Here is an 18,297-nt window from a genome sequence, read left to right on the forward strand (position 1 = left end):
CAGAGAGTATGCGTGGAATCTGTGTTTTGGGTAATGCCCCAGACGAGTTATTCTGCCGAAGCATTCGGTGTGTTGACAATTTGTCTAGTTGCTCTGTTGGTTCTTCTTGGTTTGGTGTGCATTGCATACTTGTTTTACTTGCATTCACATGTTCTTAGACAAGGATTTATTCAGCTTAGTTATTTCAATGGGCCTTGGATCATCCGAATCACGTTTATTTTGTTCACCATCTGGTGGGGTTTTGGTGAAATTATACGGTTAAATTTTCTAAGACGGCAAGGAAGAGTGTTGAATGCACTCAATTTGAAATGGCAAGAAAACATCTGCAAATGTTACATTGTGTCGAGTTTAGGTTTTGCAGAACCTTGCATGTTCCTCACTCTCGTTTTTCTTCTTCGTGCTCCATTACAGAATATAAACACAGGCATTCTAAGCAGAAAATGGAATGGGAAAACAGCACGCTATGTTATTCTCTACTGCCTCCCTGTGTTTGTTCTTCAACTTATTCTAATTTTGATTGCACCAAAGTTACACAAGGATAGGAGAGATTTACCGTCGTATTTCACAAGATCAGCTGCTCCAGTGAGGCAGAATTCTGATGACATTGCTCTTTGCACTTACCCTTTACTGAATACTATTCTTCTAGGGCTTTTTGCGACCATCTTGACTGCCTACTTGTTTTGGCTTGGGAGACAGATTTTGGAATTGGTTATCAATAAGGGTTTGCTGAAGAGAGTTTACACATTAATTTTCTCGGTTTTGAGTTTACTTCAATTAAGGGTTGCTTTACTTGGTTTATCTGTTTTATCTAAACCAGAAGAATTTCTGTTTGAAGCGCTTGCCTTCTCTGCTTTTATTGTCCAACTATGTTGTGCTGGGGTCTGCATTTGCATACTTGCATATTACCCGGTTAAGGATTGTCTTGCCCTGGGGAATCTTCACGACTTGGAGGCTACTAGGAGAAGGGGTTTTCTTGATGGTCAAAATGATACGGTTTCTCTTATCGCTGATCCGAGCCGTCTTGAAGGAAGTGTCGATGCCTCCTCTGTGCGTGGATCAATTTCTTTTCGGATGTATGAAAATGATGGAACCTCGACACCGACATTCGTGGAGCTGAGCTGCATCTCTAGCTGAGAATGTAACCCCACCTCGGACTACTGGGAGCAACCTTCAACACATGCTCGTGGACGACAAGAAAGTAAGCAAAGAAGAAACTGAGTAGTTGTGATGAATATCAATTTTGTGGTTAAGAAATCTGATTGTAAAGGGTTTAGCTTCAATAAGGATTCTTAATTCTTGGTTTGTTTTTCTAATTTTAGATATGATGGTTTTTGCTCGATGCAATCTATAATCCGATTCCCCTTTTCTGTAACGTTTCTTATAGCCATTTTTTTTAAAAAAAAAGTCTGCATCCATAGTGTTTAAATTTACCTTGTTTTCTTTTCGAAACTTATAATTTGATGGTATAATATGAAATACCAGCAAGTAGTAATGTAATAATAAGCAGCTGGAGTTCCGTTACGTAAGTCGGATTCTGAATTATTAAATAAACTAGAGATTTTTTACTCCCTTTGTAAAAAAGTTTCCAAATTTATTCAACTCCTGTAGGTATATATTTGTATGTTCCATCATGTTAAATAAAAAACCTAGGGTTAATTTTGTGGTTTGCCTCCTTCAACTATTGCTTCTTTTTGTTATTCTTCTCAGGTAATCAATTTCCTTTATGTTATTATGAGCTCTTGTTCTACGTTATTTGTTGTCTTTAATCATATGATATATTTGCTTCAATCGGCCAAATTTGAAGTTTTTTTACCCGGTGAAGCAAAGCAGAGCTAAAGCCAAAATTATAGATTTTTTTTCCCTTTCAATTCTCATGTTATAAGAAGTTGTTAAATTTATAGAACTAACGATTCAAAACATTAATCAGCACTGCAAATTCTAACCGTATATATATATGCATGTTTACTCGGCAAACATGTTCGAAACGCTTATGGACCAGTCCTAAACCAAATAATAATAACTGCAGGATGCCGGAAAACTTTTCTTTGAAGGAGACCAAGCCGAATATAGGTGGAGGGAGAGTTTCCGGTGGCAGGGAAAAGCTCACATCCTCATTCGATCTAGTTGAAGTGACACATTTTTTATTTGTCAGAGTAGTGAAAGCGAGAGATTTAGCATGCAGCAATGCCACTGTCGGCGGTGGCGTTTGCCACCCGTTTGTTGAAATAAAGATTGGAAACTATAAGGGGAGCACCAAGTACTTGGAGATGAATAAACCAAACCCAGAATGGAACCAAGTGTTTGCCTTCACAAAAGATCGAATTCAGTCCTTATCCGTGGAGATCACCGTGAGAGAAAAGGAATTTGTAAACGATGAGTTTATAGGTAAGATTGCAATTGACATGTCTGACATTCCAACACGAGTTCCACCGGATAGTCCACTCGCCCCACAGTGGTATAAATTGGAGGCCGAGGCCAATTCATCAGTTGGTGAGTTGATGTTGATTCTTTGGTTCGGGACACAAGCTGATGAAGTGTTCATTGATGCATGGCATTCAGATGTAGCCTCTGTTAGTGGTGACAGCATTACGAATACTCGTTCCAAGGTCTACCTTGCACCTAGACTTTGGTATCTTAGAGTCAATATAATTGAAGCACAGGATTTGGTGGTGCCCGGAGATAAGAATCGGATTCCAGAGGTTTATGTCAAGGCTGCTCTTGGGAATGTGAAGTTGAGGACAAGAGTTTCGGCAGACAAGTCATTGAATCCTAGATGGAACGAAGATTTGATGTTTGTTGCAGCAGAGCCCTTCTATGATCATTTGGTCCTGACCGTGGTAGATAAAAACAATGAGGAGGAAATTAGCCTCGGAAGGTGCATGGTTCATCTATCTGAGGCCTACATAAGGTGGCTGCCTGAACCTGTGAGTGCAAAATGGTATAATGTAGAGGGAGGCGGAGATGTGGTGGAGGAGCTAAAGTTTGCTAGTAAGCTTAACATGAGAATATCTTTGGATGGTGGCTATCATGTGTTTGATGAATCCGTTGATTGTAGCAGTGATTACCGAGCGACGTTTAAGGGGTTGTGGCCACCAGCAATTGGTGTGTTGGAGTTGGGGATTATAGGTGCCAGTGTTTTGGTTCCAATGAAGTCAAGAGATGGACGTGAAACTACAGATGCTTATTGTGTGGCCAAATATGGACCTAAATGGGCAAGGACAAGAACTGTAGTCAACAGCTTTTCTCCAAAATGGAATGAACAATACACTTGGGAGGTTTACGATCCGTATACGGTCCTTTTTATCGGAATTTTCGATAACTGCCACCTCAACGGAGAGAAAGGTCCAAATCCAAAAGACCCAAGTATTGGGAAGCTAAGGATCCGATTGTCCACCCTTTCGACTAATCGGGTTTACACCTATTCGTATCCTCTCATAGCACTTCAACCAAGTGGAGTTAAAAAGATGGGAGAAATCCAGTTGGCTTTGAGATTTACATCCCCATCTTATACAAGTTTACTAGCAGCTTATGCACGACCTTTATTTCCCAAAATGCACTACATTCACCCATTGTCGGTATATCAGCTCGATAGTTTAAGGCAACAAGCCATTGGCATTCTATGTTCAAGGTTGAGCAGTGCCAAACCACCGTTAAGGACAGAGGTTACCGGGTGCATGTTGGATGCTGGTTACCAATTGTGGAGTCCCCGAAAGGCCAAAGCCAACACAGAAAGACTAATTGATGCAGTCCATGTAATCACGGAGGCATGGAAATGGTTTGATACGATAAAGAAGTGGAACAATCCTGCAGCAAACGTTTTAGTCATAGTGTTGTATTTGATTGTGGTGTTTTATCCAAGTTTGGTACTGCCTACGTTGCTTATCTACTGCTTTCTAATTGGGATTTGGCAATACCGGAAGCGGCCACGGGATCCAACGCACATCGATATCAAACTGTCGCTGGCCGATTCGACGAATGCCGAGGAATGGGACGAAGAGTTCGACACATTCCCGTCATCTAAACAAGGTGATGTACTTAGAATGAGGTATGATCGATTGCGAAGCATGGCAGGAAAGGTCATGGTAATGGTTGGGGACTTAGCAACTCAAGGAGAGAGGTTGACTGCTTTGTGGAGTTGGCAGGATCCGGTAGCTAGTGCTATATTTCTAGCGTTTTGTGTGATGGCTGCCGTAGTTTTTTGCAGCGGACTAGTTCCTCCGAGGTGCATACTTGTAATGGTGGGATTGTCTGTGATGAGACCTCCAAGTTTCGGCATTGACATTCCTTGCGCACCCCAAAACGTGTTCGGAAGATTGCCCACAAAAACAGATTGCATGTTATAATATAAGTTAAAAGTAATTATAAGCAGCTGGAAGATACGTTACGTAAGTAGGATTCGGAATTATGTAATAAATAATTAAAGAAAATTCTGTTGATTATCTTTTCTTGGCTTGGTAGTGAATTCTCTAGAATATACCATTGCCAGCTTGGTTTACATTTGTTTTTGGCTTGATGATGAACATGGACCAGGTCACCGCCAGCTAACAGGGCATTGTGGTTGGTATTCCATGGAGAAAAGCTAAGCAATACCATAAACGTTACAGTCAACGTCAAACCATAAGAAAAAGAAAATTACTGATCGGAAAGCTCAAGAATAAACAGCTTCCAGAAGATTCGACGACCGATCTACCGCATTTAGTCAAAACAACTCCTTCACGTGAAGGTAGTAGTAGAGAAATGAGACATGACTTTAATTTAATTTAATTTAAGCTTAAGAATTAAGACCAACAAAGTCTGGGTGTTTTAGTCATTTCGCTAGTCAAAAGTCTATTTGTCTTACCGTGTGGCTCCGGCGCGTGTTTTCATAAATTCACATGCTTTGCTTTATTTATGTAATACGCAAAATACCCTAACAAAGCTCCACCGCTAATCCTTCGATACCGAACCTTTTGAAGAACGAAAAGCAATGGCTTCATTCGAGCAAGCGCCGCCCGGAAATGCGAAAGCTGGGGAGAAGATCTTCAAAACCAAGTGCGCGCAGTGTCACACCGTAGATAAAGGCGCTGGTCACAAGCAAGGTCGGTCAGATCTGATTTTGTTCTTCATTGAATTCAGTTATTTTTATCGAACTTCTTAACTTTTTGCTTTTGTTAGTTAATCATATGCTAGCAATCTTATATCAAATTTATTTCATGTTCATATCTTTCAAATGTTTAGTAAGAATTATTTGGTCATTTTCTATTCTCAGATTCAGTAACTTTTTAGATCCTATATGTGAACTGATAGAGGCTCTTGAATTTGAAAAAAGAAAAGAACTTTTTAAGTGCCTAGATTACTTAGATTTGCATTGAAACAAAGCGATTCACACTGGATTCTATGTTGATATAGATCTATTCTTGATACAATTTGATGTTTTAGCTTTTACTACTTTTTGAAGTTTAGGGAAGAATAAGTTGAGAATTTTTAAATTTGCAGGGCCAAATTTGAATGGGCTTTTCGGGAGGCAGTCCGGCACAACTGCGGGATACTCTTATTCCGCTGCTAACAAAAATATGGCTGTGATTTGGTCAGAGAACACATTGTATGACTACTTGCTTAATCCTAAGAAGGTATGTCGGATTCCTTTCTTTTTGTGTGTGTATGTAATTGGTTGTGCTTGTTATTGTTTGTTTGTAACTACTCAGTATATTCCTTGACTTTGTGTCTTCATTGTATGGATCATATAATGATTTTGAAATATAATATTAACTAGAGCTGCTAGGTTTCCTTGTTAAACTCTGCAGCTTATCTTTGAACTTCCATTTGGGGTCATATATTTAGAGGCTTTATTATTCATTGGTAATATTAGCTAATTATGCGTTTCAAAAGAACATGAGAAAGATTAGTTCTGTAAGATAGGATTGGTTCTACTGTGTGTTACGGTCAAACCAACATGAGAAACTGATGATATAGAGTAGTTGATATGATTACCTTGTCGTCAGCACAATGTTAATAATAGCTTATTACTCATTGGTCCTTAGTGACATAAATGATAGCCAATATTCAGGTGTACAACATAAAGCGGTAAGAATGTTATTTATGTACAAAGATGTGCATACTCTGGCGTCGTAAGAAATCATATCTTGTTGCTATTGTTTAGCATCAAAAGGTGATTCCTTACAAGATTGTTCTTAAATGATGGTAGTGTAGTCATTGATGTTGACTTCTGTTGCTGTAGCTACGCTTTCTAGGTAGTTTATCTCAGTTCAGGAAGATATCTTTTATTCATATTCTTGATTATTTATTGCTGCTTTAAATTAGCTATTACTATGTCTGCATTTCGGTGGTTTTATTGCTTTTGGTGTTATTAGCTGGTTTTAGTTCCCAAAAAAAAAAAAAAACACTTGTGCACAGGCTTTAGCTAAGTATAAAGTAGATATATCAACACCAGCTTAGCTGATATGCCTTGATTTGAATCTTGGTTTGTGAGAAAAGTACCTTCTCATAATATCTTTTAGGAAAACCCAAACTAACAAATATCTGTTGACGAACTAATTAAGTAAAGGGATAATTGAAAAAAATGATACATAAATCACTGAGTTTATTAATCAATTAAAATAAAATGCTTCCTAATAAATTTGACATTGAATTGACCCCTTCACCTTTGATCTTGATTGAATAAAAAATGGGTTATTATGATCTCGAGCAAGCCGCTATGGTGAAATCGGTAATTCGGTATACATGCTGCTCTTAGGAAGTAGTGCTAGAGCATCTTGGTTCGAGTTTAAGTGGTGACATAGTATCATCTAAAAGGGATAGAATTAAGCCTTATAATGAATTTAATTCCTGATTTCCTTTCTATAAGATCTAGAAACTTGCTTTTCTTCATTAATTTTATGATTTTTTTCCGACTTTAGAGCATATATTAACTCATATTTTTCAATCGTTTCATTGTAGCTATAACTCATTTTTTAACCTTATTCTTATTAGTATATGAAGTTGTAGGACTACATGATTCATTAACTCATAATTTTCATTCATTTCAATTGCAATTGCAATTGCTTTTTAACCTTATTAGTATATGAAGTTGTAGGACTATATGATTCATTAGAGAAGGGAATGATAGTTACCCTTTTTTTCTGGAACGAGATACTCCTTGTTCTTCTAATTAACCTTTTATTTTATTTTTTTAAGAAAAAGTAATTTCCATGATATTGAAAGATAGGCTTGAATTTATAAAAACTAACAACTTGGGTTTGTGTCAAATTGTAAAATTCATATATTTGTGAGTGAACAAAACTATAGAATTAGTCTCGGATGGCTGTAATGTGTATTATCAATACAACTGAGCTTGGTTGACTGGAATGTGTATTATCTGTACAATTAGAATAATTATTTTAACCAATGATACGGTATTTGATCAGAAAGCTAGTATTTCATCCGACTTGTTTATTTTTTAATTTCCAATAGATTTACATCTTTGGTTAATGTGTTGTGTGTTGTTCGCTGTTTAAGAAATCCTGTTTAAGCAGTTATACCATCCATACATAGTGTGTTTTGATCTAAATTGCTGGGTTAAAATTGCTTTTGCAGTATATTCCTGGGACAAAGATGGTTTTCCCCGGATTGAAGAAGCCACAGGATCGTGCCGATCTCATTGCTTATCTCAAGGAATCAACTGCCTGATGGGTGTGCTTTTTATCAGCTATTTTGGAACAAATGAAAGAGTTTTTGATCAATGATTTTTTTTTCTTTTTGTTACATGATATAAAAACTAGGCGATTCGCATAATAAAAGGAAAACAGCTCCAATATAAATTGGGTTTTGGAGTTGAACCGAGTAGTGAAAAAGATTTGTGTAAGACCAATCACATGAAAAGTGAGGCATTTCAAATTTTCATGATTTATTTAGGCTCCAACAGTTTCACTGTTAGGTGCTGATAACTTGTTTATATTAATTCTTGATGGGATTTGGATGATTTGCTTGGTAGCCTGGTAGGTGTAGTGCAAATATTGATTTGAACTTTGTTTAGGGCATTGAATATCTCACCCTTTTTTCAAGAGTGAATTACTCTTTTAAATTGGTTTTCAGGTATCATCTATTGCTCAAATAATAATCAACACACTTGTTTTTGTAACTACGTCCATCCGAACATCAAAATTGCATACCCCTAGTGAATGGGGAAGAGGTTGAATACCATATTTTTCATATACTTGCATTTGAAGCTGTAGTGAATAATAATATCATGGCATATGTAACTCAATTTTGAATGAATCATAAATAAAGGAAATAGGACATTGCCAAATGGCAATTAAATTGCAGCAGATATTAGGAATGGGTTTTTTTTTCTTTAATTATTCAAATTTGAATATTACAATTTGACTCTAAATACGATATCCAATTATAGGTATTTTGTAATTAATGGATTTGGGATACCCAAAATTGAATATTGTTAGAAATGGTAGGTTTAGAAAATTAGAATTACTACTTGAAGGGTTGAATATTACTGTCAAATTATAGAAGAAGCTTTTGGAAACAGAGTGTCTGAAGAGAATGTTTAATTGGGTCAATGATTTTGAAGGCTCTCATGCATGGTATTTGTTGGAGTTTCATTGGCTAAATATAGCAAAGGCAAGTTAATTTGAATTAGTTAAAAGCATGAAATGAACTACAATGACTTGTAAAGAAGGGTCTCAAGGTCTTTTTTTTAATAATGTAGGATTTTTTGAAATACATGAAACTTCAACATCCACCTTCGTATCTAAATAAATAATGTAGATTCATATAATAGATATTCAAAACATCTATCCGTATCCGCTTCAAATCTATAGTGGATAGTAATTTAAAAATTTGATCCTTATATTATTTAAATGCACAATCCAAATTACCATTTCTATCATAAACTGGAGTTTGGGCGAGGTATGTCCCTCGTCTAGCATTAAAAATAAATTATTTACCTCCCTAAAGAAAACAACAAGGGCTAAATTCTTTCATTAGTCCTTGTAAATTGTAGATTTAATAATTATATTTTAATTTATTTATTTTAAATTTTTATATTCTTCTAAATTTTCAATCCTGATAAAATGATAATTATTAAATTGATTAAATTTAAACTTAAAATTTAAAAATTTAAAAAATTCAAGAATCCAACTAATAACATAATTTAATTTTGATGGAATAAATACACGACCGGCACTGACATCCCTCTGATTGGTTAGTTGTCGAAATTCTGATGTGTATTGAACGATTTAAGTAATTATTAAGAGGTTTGTTTGTATGAGAGGGCTGTTCATGTTTTCTTTTACATATGCACCGAAGTTGTAATATTCAGTGAACGATTGAAGTAAATGGGAGGGGTTGGTGTATTTGTTTTATTTACTTCACATGTGATGTACTTCAAATTACTAGGTAAAATTTAAGACATGTACTCGTCAATCAAAAATAAAAACAACTCTCTCGTTGGGCTGTATTTGTTACATGATTTCATAAATATAATTATTTTATATTATACAGCTGATTAAAGCTAATCATATACAGCCCTATATTTTATAATATTGCCTACAATGACAATCAAGCTAATCTATATAAATAATGAAAGATTTATTCATGTGGGCTTTACCTACAGCACACAATATTATGCTACTAAATAAATGATATTTATGAAAGTTGCAGTTTTTACATTTATAAGTACGAGTTGATTGGGTTTTAGTTTTATTGACATGGATATTGTTGTCAATGCAGGATGACGTAAAATTGAGTGTACTGAAACTCATTATTCTTCTATTTATGGGTTAAGTTTATTATTTAATATTATTTGATGTAATGTTTTTTTATTATAAATAATTATAATTATAATAAACAAATAAGGTTGAATAATTACTTCTAAAAGGATGAAAAAACTAGCCAGGTAGGAGAATGAATCATGACCAATGCCCTCACTGATTCTCCTTCCCCTCCTTTTAAAGGAATCTCAATTTAATTTTCAAATAATGGAGTCTTGTTTGTTCCTTTCTACTTAATTTCTCTCTCTGTCGGTTAGCCCTCTAACTTTTCAATGCAACAACAGGAAGTTATTAAATCAGGATTAAAAAAACCAAACTTGTTGAAAGTGATGCAACACACATATCACGTAGCAATATTTATTTTCTTCGTTGTCAACGTCGGAAGATGGTGACACGCATTGAACTACATGTGCTTAGAAGCTGGCCATATACAATTGTCGTCTCTCAAAATTTGTCCCCACTTTTGGCTTTTTTATTTCCCCATTAATTTCCACTTTCTTCCCTACACCAAACAATGACGACTAAAAGCTCCAAATATAAATTATTCCTGACACAGCTCATACACCCTTTAACGCATCAAATTTAGGTGTTGTTTTCTTTTCATCTTCCTACTACCTTTTGATTTCCCTTTCAGTGTTTTGTGATAAACAATAGTTTTTAGACTATTAATTTACTTCTCTCTTTGCTATATTACCCTTCAATTCCTAGTCGGCTGCAGCGGCAATTTCTTCTCTTTGTCTCCGTGTTTTCAGTCACTTTCCCCATGTTGCTGTCGAAGAAACAACCCTCTGCTGCTGCAACTCAATGGATAGAGAAAGTCAAATACCATAAAAATAGAGATTCCTACTTCAAGTTCTTGGGCAATCCTCACCTTAGATACACTGCCTTTCTTTTGGTGTTTCTTTCTTTATGGTTTTTGTTACAAGTCTTTTTGTTCCCACCCACAAAACCCACCCAAACCAAGTTCTCCATCACCACCCCAAAGCCATCGGCCGGGAAATGTAATGGGAATGTCGCGGTTTATGTGTATAATTTGCCGGAAGAATTTAACCTCGGTCTTCTCGATGACTGTAGCCATTTGAATATTTATACCAATATGTGTCCGCATGTGGCTAACCATGGTCTAGGTCAGCCGTTGGACAACATGGACCTTCAGTCGAGTGACTCAAACCCCTGGTTCGCTACCCATCAGTTCATCGCCGAGATGATATTCCATGCACGTGTGGACAACCATCCGTGTCGCACGTGGGATCCTTCCAAGGCCAATTTGTTCTACGTACCTTTCTACGGCGGTCTGCATGTGTCCAGCAATTTCCGCGAACCAAACCACGCGATTCGCGACGCATTGGCCGTGAAATTGGTAGACTACCTCCAAGCTCAACCCACGTGGCGGAAGAACAACGGGAAGGACCACTTCCTTGCACTAGGGAGAACCTCATGGGATTTCATGAGAACCGACAGTGGACCTGACTTCGGGGCAAGCTGTCTTCTCAACCTGCCATGTGTTAAAAACATGTCGGTGCTGACCGTGGAGAGGAACCCCTGGAAAGGTTCAAACCAACACGGTATCCCGTACCCTTCATACTTTCATCCTTCCACGTCAGATCAAATGATGACGTGGCAGAACATGATGCGACAGTCAAACCGACCCTACTTGTTCTCCTTCATTGGTGCGCCACGTAAAGGGGTTGGTAAAGCAGCCATTAGAGACGAAATGATAAAGCAATGCATGGAGTCCACTCAATGCAAGATACTCAAATGTGACCATGGCAACCCCAAGTGTTATAACCCTAGTGAGATTCTCAAAGTGATGAGAGAATCTCGGTTTTGTTTGCAGGCTCCGGGAGATTCATTCACCCGAAGGTCGACGTTCGACGCCATACTTTCCGGTTGTATTCCGGTGTTCTTTTCTCGGCACACGGCGTACACACAGTACTCCTGGTTTTTACCGGAAGAGGCTTCGAAGTACTCGGTTTACATGGACGAACAAAGCGAGGAAAGCAAAAGAATAGAAGAGGTGTTGATGAAGATACCGAAAGAAGAGGTGGACACAATGCGTGCTACGGTGATTGATATGATCCCAAGGCTCACTTACGCACACCCTAATGCGAGCCATAGCGATGTTGGCTTCGAAGATGCCGTCGACGTTGCGCTTCAAGCATTGGCACAGCATGTTAGGGACAAAATATAATAAGGAATAAAAAATAATAAATTGGAGGAAAAGAAAGGTATGTGTAGACTGTAGAGGTAGTTGATGTGAATTGAATTCAAGGGAAAAGAAAAAGTATGTTTAGAGATGAGAATTGAATTGAATGTATATGCATACCAAAATTTTATTTTTTATTAATAACTGAGCCTGTGTGGTCACTCTTTCTGCTTTTTACAATGATTCGCTGCATATTTATTCCAATGACTATTAGGTTAAATTAGTTTTTATTATTATTAAATAGATTAATTTAGTGGTTATATTAATAAAATGATTAAATATAAAATGTCAAAAATTTGAAAACATTAACTCTATCTATCGATAAATAATATTTTTTAAATAGTAAATATTTTTAAATATTATAAGTACTAAACAAATCAATTTAATAGTCTCAATGGGACCTTTAAGTGACATTCACCGATGACTATATGTAGCAAATGTTTTTGCAGCTTCTTTTTGTTTGGTTTGGTGTTTACTGTAAATGATATGGGGCATGAAAAGTACACCGGGGGCCCTCTACCTTTAATTGATGGATTTTGAAAACTTTTACGTGTTCATAGCAAATTTTTATATTTATATAATTTTTGATCAGTTTTTAAAGATTAAATTTTTTATAGTTGACTTTTTCAAGAATGTTGTCATCAACCAAACAGTTTGCCAATGTGAATTTGGTTGTGGCCAACCTTTCACAAGCAAGGTCCATTATTCAAGACCAATATTAAATACACTCGATGCACTGTGTGTGAAAATGAATGTAGAGAAAATTGATTTGTATTACAAGATATTCAACATCCTTCTAACAATATGATAAAAGATAGTTACATCTAGTTGCATTTAGCTACGATGAAAACTATATATATATTAAATACACCCAATAACATATGTGACATCCAGTTAAATTGCACTTAATGGTTAACAATAACCATGAATCCATGATCATGGTTATCTTGTAGTAAGTTAAATGTCTTGCAACTTTTGTCTCCTGGCCGAAATTTACTGATTGTTTTTTCTGTGCAAAGTGAAAACAAAACACTCCGAATATGCTGAACTCAAGTGAAATGTGGTCCTCAAGAGGGTGCCATAGATAGGGTAACATGTCCTTAGGCATTGGCACCCAACCGTATCTAATATTACCGGATTGAGACTCACAAAACATAACTTGCTCTTCTCCCCTGATACCTTTGTCGATATATATGGTTTTGAACGACAAGGTCTGCCTAAGCATTATTGAACCAACCACACAATTATTAATCCCATATCCACATCAGCTCCATACGCATGAAGCATCATCAATGTTGGGAATCATTATCACATCAAGAGATACCTGGTTCCAACTCTTGCAAACTGCACTCATTAGGATTCGATCCGACCAATGAAGTTTCCCCACTATGACTATGTATCCGACCATATCATTGGGAAGCTTAGACCAATCTCTTTGTCCCTCGGCCACCATGGACCCAAATACTACTTCTATCATCCAGTCTATACTCCAACTATAACCTAATAAAGCTACCTATCCATCCAACTTAAAAAGTTTGAGAGAATCCATTGGCCTTTTTTTTTTTATTAGTTGAATTGTACAATGTAACTACAAGCCCAATACTACTAATCCTCCTTTTTTATTGAGCCTGTAATTCATTACTTAAGGCCTCTGCATATTGCCATTTAATTTAAACACTGTACAATTATTTTCATATGGTTAATAAAAACTGTGGGTCATAATCCATAAGTTCATCTGCCACCTACCTGTTTGCATAATTTCCCAAGGTGAATCCAAACCAAACAGATCAAAGAGTAAGGTTAAAACACTAATCAAGTACTACTACTAACTTCATTCACAAATTTCCTGCAGATATTAATTTCTTGAGTTCACAATTTTGGAATGCATGCTTGAGTACAATGTTCAAAGATCAAACACATTTTTCTTCGTGGAAATATAAATTTCAACCAAAGATATTCACAGAAAAACAAAAGATCTGCACACTGATGAGTGAAGTATTGAAGAAACTTGTGGAACGCTAAGAGGAGAATTGCTGGTTTGCTACCTTTTTGTAATTTAAAGGGCAACTCATTGGGCCTCTGAAGAAACTTTAACACCTTCTTCCACTTTCTTCAAACCATCTCCCATCTTATTCTCTGCTGCTTCCTTTGCTGTATCGTATGAAGCATGTAATCCAAAGAAGAAATAGTACAACAGCAGCACAACAGTCCATATACCGAACCTTGCGAAGGATGCCCCGTCTATTGACCCTAGTAGGAATATGTTTATAGCAATGGAAGCCGATGGCAACCATGGTACCAACGGTACACCCCAGAGTTTTGGATTCCTAGCACGAGGAACAGCAACATGAAGTGCTAGAGTAGCTGAGAACCAAATTGGCACGGTAATCACGTAAGAAATCCAATCATCGTTGTCACTCAGACCCCAATAAGCAGCTGTTGCGATTGAAGATGCAAGAATAAGCACGATGTAAGCAACTAGTTTGTTGCGGTTTGCTGTAGTTGTCTCACCACTGACGTAATATCGACGAACAAGAAGCGCCAGGGCCACAAGCGTGAAGATTAATAATGTTGATATCGATAGAAGATTGGCAAGAATATCAAGTTCTGTGAAGAAAGCAATAATTGCCGTTGCGGAAAGCATGACAACGGTAGCATTAATTGGTGTTCCAGTCTTGGGATGCACTTGTGCAAGCCATGGTGGCATCATGTGGGTTCGTGCAATATGTGTGAGATATCGTGCTTGACCAACGGCACCAACGAGTAAAACAGTTGTCATGCCTTTCAATGCACCGGCAGCAACAATGTATTTAGCCCATGACATCCCAACAGCTTCAAATGCTACTGAAAATGGGGCATCCGCATTAATCTCACGGAACGGTTGCATTAAGCACAATGCTACAGCAAGCAAACAATATGCAGCTGTGGTTATTACCATGGATCCAACAAGACCAATAGGGATATCGTGAGCAGGGTTCTTAGTCTCTTCGGCCATCGTTGAAACAGCATCGAAACCAACATAGGCGAAGTAAAGCACAGCCGAAGACTTGAAGACTCCGCGAATGCCAAAGGGCATAAAATCACTATAGTTTTTGGCATCCGCTTTCGAGAAACCAGCAATGATTATGAAGAGAATGACTATAACATGGATGATGGAAGCAATGTAATTGAAGCGTGATGAGCCCTTGGTGCTAAGTACTGCAAGGACACAGATGACACATACAACAACAACTGCAATAGGATCAAGATGGCCATAATCCTCGGACATGCTGTGGACTATGATGCGGAAATCTTCGGGTTTGTGATTGCAGAGGGTGGCAAAATAGGAAGTCCATGACCGAGCCACCGCAGCACCTCCAATAACATACTCCAAGAGAATGTTACCGGCAGCAATGAAGGCCATGAAATCACCCAACTCCACTCTAAGGTAGGCAAATGAGCCACCTGAAAAGGTAAATTTTGCAAATTTGCCAAGTCATGTGTATTCCCGTGAATAAATATCCAAAATTTGTAATCCAAATCCCATTCAATGAAATGTGAATCCCATTCTATGGTATCAAGCTTGGCATATAATTAAACATATTATAACTATATAAATAAAGATTTTACAAACATTAGTCAAAGATTATGCTACAGTAGGCAATTTACTGGTAAAAGAACACTTTATAGTCGATAACGTATGTGTAAGGGTTCTTATCAAAGTAGGACTTTTCGTACACTATCTGGGTCCCATTTCCAGCTAGCAAATTGCCTTTTTTTTTTTCCATGAAAAGTCAAAAGTCAGCTTTCCTACACTACATGCCGAAAATGGACGGATATTGAATATTCAGCCAGATTCTTTACAGCTATTTTTTTTAGATTCCTCAAAGTTTATACAGATAAAGTCGAATCCCAGCAATTATCCAAACAAATTGGAAAAAATTTCGGAATTCTATATTAGAGATTTAAAAAGATAAATAAAAATCCCAGTTAATAAATTTAAGATCAAAACTTTACTTATATCTTACCCGCAACAGGGATTTCAACAGCGAATTCAGTGTAGCAAAATACAGAAAGCATGGCCGAGATACCGGACACCACGTAGGATATAACCACAGCGGGGCCTGAAACTTCTCTAGCTTGGAGTCCGGTAAGTACGAAAATGCCGGCGCCAATGACGGCCCCGATACCGAACCATATGAGGTCCCACCAGGAGAGGGTCTTCTTCATTTCATGCTGGCTCCGAGCCTTGATTTCATGGAGTTCCGTTGAGTCAAGTGATCGGGTGAATACCCGATCCATAAACCTTCTCGGAGTTTGCTGAAGTGCTTGGACATAATTACCCCAGCTCTTAAATGACTCCTCTGGAAGAAAATCATCTTTGGTGCATGAACATCCTCGTCTCCTCACACCTTCGTTTCCAGTTGGACCGTCCAACCCCATCCTATTTTCCACCACAAATTTTTAATCAAAAAGGGAAAAAAAATTCAATTAATTTTCTCACACTTTCTCATAAACCAAACAGAAAATATATATATACACACCTCGATGAAACAGGATCTTCTTACAAATGAAACCCAAACAGACAAGAGTAAGAGATTTTATAATTAATTAGTTTTGTAGGACAAAGAGAAAGATTTGGAATCCAAATCCAAATCACATCTTTATTAAGAGTGCTAAAAATACTCCCAAAACGCATCCACACTGTAATAAATTATATAATATTTAAAGGAATCAGCAAAAGCATAACTATCAAAATCAAAATCTTACTTGGACAAAGATCCAAAACGGATGATAACCTGTGTTAGGCGAGAATTTAATGGGTCGCCGGCGACGGTACAGTATAGAAGAAGGAAGGAAGAAAAAAGAGGTGTTGAAGGCGGGAAATCTGTGACAGCACGTGAAGGTGTGAGAAGTGTATTTATATTTGGTGTTGGGTGTAAGAGTGAAGAAGGTACAGGCTGTTTACGGTTAATAACGAGAGTCAACAGACAGCTGGCTATCAAGTTGTGTAAGAGTGTATTTATATTTGTTTCTGGTGAATGGTGATGGTGAATATAAGTAACTACGAACGAAGAGCAATTGTGGGAGAAGCAAGCACATATTTGGGCTATATACTCGGTAACGTAATGTATTATTTTTGTATTTGGTTCTGATCTTACATGTCGAGCTGCTAATTGATCTACACCTCACCTCCGATCTTTACTCGCAAAATTTTGTTATTTAGACTCTTCATTCGTTAATAAATAAAAAGAGAGATAGAGTGTCTAATTGTTGGTTGGTTTAATTCACCTAGTAATCTCTGCATACTGTTAAATCTAATGTTGAAAATATAAAATAATACATAAATTTTATCTGAAAATTTTTTCGAGAAAAAATTACTGTGAGAAAGATAAATTTAGTAATATTAAAAACGGAATGAGATAAGAAGAATTTCGACTACATCTATTTAACGATTGAAAAATTTTATACTAATCAAATTCAAATAGACAAAATATAATTCTATATAAATTCTACTTATCCTATATAATTTATACAGATATCTTAATTTTATTAATTTATTATTTCTTTAACTCAAATTTAAGTCATATAACTTTAATATATTTAATTCTATACAAAGAAAGTCAAATGTACATGTCATTGGAAAGAAGACCTTGTTATCTTCTAATAAAATTATTAAATGATAGTAAGGGAGACTGTTGGTGGGAAATGGAGGTGTTGACTTGATTAATGTGAAAACAGGACAAAAGCCAGCTGATTTCACAATTTCAAAACCAGCAACTTCATCCCCATAATTATCGTATATACCTGGGGTTGGCAATTTGATGGGCTTTAAATACTAAAGAAAAAGATAGGGAAAGAGATACGTAGAGAGGTAGGTTTAATAGAATTATGGGATATATTAACAACTTTTTTATTTAAAAATTAAATAAATTAATTTTTGTATGTTTGATTAAGGGATAAATTAATATTTTTATATTAAATTTTTTTTATCGTTAAAAATTAACTTAATAACCAGATTGAAGGATGACTTTTTAACAGAATAATTAATTTATTTTTTAATTTAATATAAAAAATTTTATTACTAGAAGGGTAAAATATAATCCAATTACTTTTATAGTAATTTTACCCACTAAAACAAGTAGTAGTATTTGGAGTATTGAACGTAAACAAACGCCCAAAGTAAGAAATTTAATGTAGTATTTCCATTTCGTCAACTAATATGAGTGTTGCGGCCAGCCCGAGTCTTCTCCCACTTTTATATTTATTTATCTTAAATTTATAGATATTAATTAAAGAAAATTGCATGGTCTGTCAGAGTGGGAATGCAGATAGCCCAAGTTGGCAACT

The 18,297-nt window shown here is 36.5% G+C and overlaps 5 protein-coding genes across 7 annotated transcripts; 4 read left to right on the forward strand and 1 right to left on the reverse strand.

Annotated features, from left to right (window-relative positions):
* The first annotated feature begins 33 nt into the window (after nt 1–33).
* On the forward strand, nt 34–1,365 carry LOC107938496 (uncharacterized). Its single transcript, XM_041103741.1, has one exon. The coding sequence runs from the start codon at nt 34–36 to the stop codon at nt 1,132–1,134; it is 1,101 nt and encodes a 366-aa protein (XP_040959675.1). The 3' UTR covers nt 1,135–1,365.
* A 254-nt stretch (nt 1,366–1,619) lies between these two features.
* On the forward strand, nt 1,620–4,671 carry LOC107938514 (FT-interacting protein 3). The gene is made up of 2 exons (XM_016871693.2): nt 1,620–4,385; nt 4,531–4,671. The coding sequence occupies exon 1, from the start codon at nt 1,959–1,961 to the stop codon at nt 4,341–4,343; it is 2,385 nt and encodes a 794-aa protein (XP_016727182.2). The 5' UTR covers nt 1,620–1,958; the 3' UTR covers nt 4,344–4,385; nt 4,531–4,671.
* Nucleotides 4,672–4,907: 236 nt separating this feature from the next.
* LOC107938515 (cytochrome c) lies at nt 4,908–7,930 on the forward strand. The gene is made up of 3 exons (XM_016871694.2): nt 4,908–5,078; nt 5,476–5,609; nt 7,573–7,930. The coding sequence occupies exons 1-3, from the start codon at nt 4,967–4,969 to the stop codon at nt 7,663–7,665; spliced, it is 339 nt and encodes a 112-aa protein (XP_016727183.1). The 5' UTR covers nt 4,908–4,966; the 3' UTR covers nt 7,666–7,930.
* Nucleotides 7,931–10,037: 2,107 nt separating this feature from the next.
* Nucleotides 10,038–12,142, forward strand: LOC107938513 (probable xyloglucan galactosyltransferase GT17). The gene has a single exon (XM_016871692.2). It carries the CDS (start codon nt 10,525–10,527, stop codon nt 11,950–11,952), a length of 1,428 nt encoding a protein of 475 aa, XP_016727181.1. The 5' UTR covers nt 10,038–10,524; the 3' UTR covers nt 11,953–12,142.
* A 1,625-nt stretch (nt 12,143–13,767) lies between these two features.
* On the reverse strand, nt 13,768–17,016 carry LOC107938512 (cationic amino acid transporter 1). 3 transcript variants are annotated; one of them, XM_016871691.2, is made up of 4 exons: nt 16,746–17,016; nt 16,491–16,650; nt 15,975–16,390; nt 13,768–15,411 (listed from the first exon to the last, which is right to left on the reverse strand). In XM_016871691.2, exons 3-4 carry the CDS (start codon nt 16,387–16,389, stop codon nt 14,036–14,038), a joined length of 1,791 nt encoding a protein of 596 aa, XP_016727180.1. In that variant the 5' UTR covers nt 16,390; nt 16,491–16,650; nt 16,746–17,016; the 3' UTR covers nt 13,768–14,035. The 3 variants fall into 3 exon arrangements, with proteins under 3 accessions (XP_016727180.1, XP_016727179.1, XP_016727177.1); XM_016871690.2 differs by lacking the exon at nt 16,491–16,650; XM_016871688.2 differs by lacking the exon at nt 16,491–16,650 and having other exon boundaries at nt 16,717–16,995.
* Between the last annotated feature and the right edge of the window lie 1,281 nt (nt 17,017–18,297).

Source organism: Gossypium hirsutum, chromosome A03 (assembly GCF_007990345.1).
Source record: "Gossypium hirsutum isolate 1008001.06 chromosome A03, Gossypium_hirsutum_v2.1, whole genome shotgun sequence".
NCBI lineage: Eukaryota > Viridiplantae > Streptophyta > Magnoliopsida > Malvales > Malvaceae > Gossypium > Gossypium hirsutum.

Bases quoted from the DNA above. Each gene is read 5' to 3' on its own strand.
- LOC107938496 (XM_041103741.1), top strand. From the start codon at position 34: ATGCCCCAGACGAGTTATTCTGCCGAAGCATTCGGTGTGTTGACAATT.
- LOC107938514 (XM_016871693.2), top strand. From the start codon at position 1,959: ATGTTTACTCGGCAAACATGTTCGAAACGCTTATGGACCAGTCCTAAA.
- LOC107938515 (XM_016871694.2), top strand. From the start codon at position 4,967: ATGGCTTCATTCGAGCAAGCGCCGCCCGGAAATGCGAAAGCTGGGGAG. The intron at 5,079-5,475 runs GTCGGTCAGATC...TTAAATTTGCAG, and splicing joins AGGCGCTGGTCACAAGCAAG to GGCCAAATTTGAATGGGCTT. The intron at 5,610-7,572 runs GTATGTCGGATT...TTGCTTTTGCAG, and splicing joins ACTTGCTTAATCCTAAGAAG to TATATTCCTGGGACAAAGAT.
- LOC107938513 (XM_016871692.2), top strand. From the start codon at position 10,525: ATGTTGCTGTCGAAGAAACAACCCTCTGCTGCTGCAACTCAATGGATA.
- LOC107938512 (XM_016871690.2), bottom strand. From the start codon at position 16,389: ATGGGGTTGGACGGTCCAACTGGAAACGAAGGTGTGAGGAGACGAGGA. The intron at 15,412-15,974 runs GTAAGATATAAG...TTACCTTTTCAG, and splicing joins TGTTGAAATCCCTGTTGCGG to GTGGCTCATTTGCCTACCTT.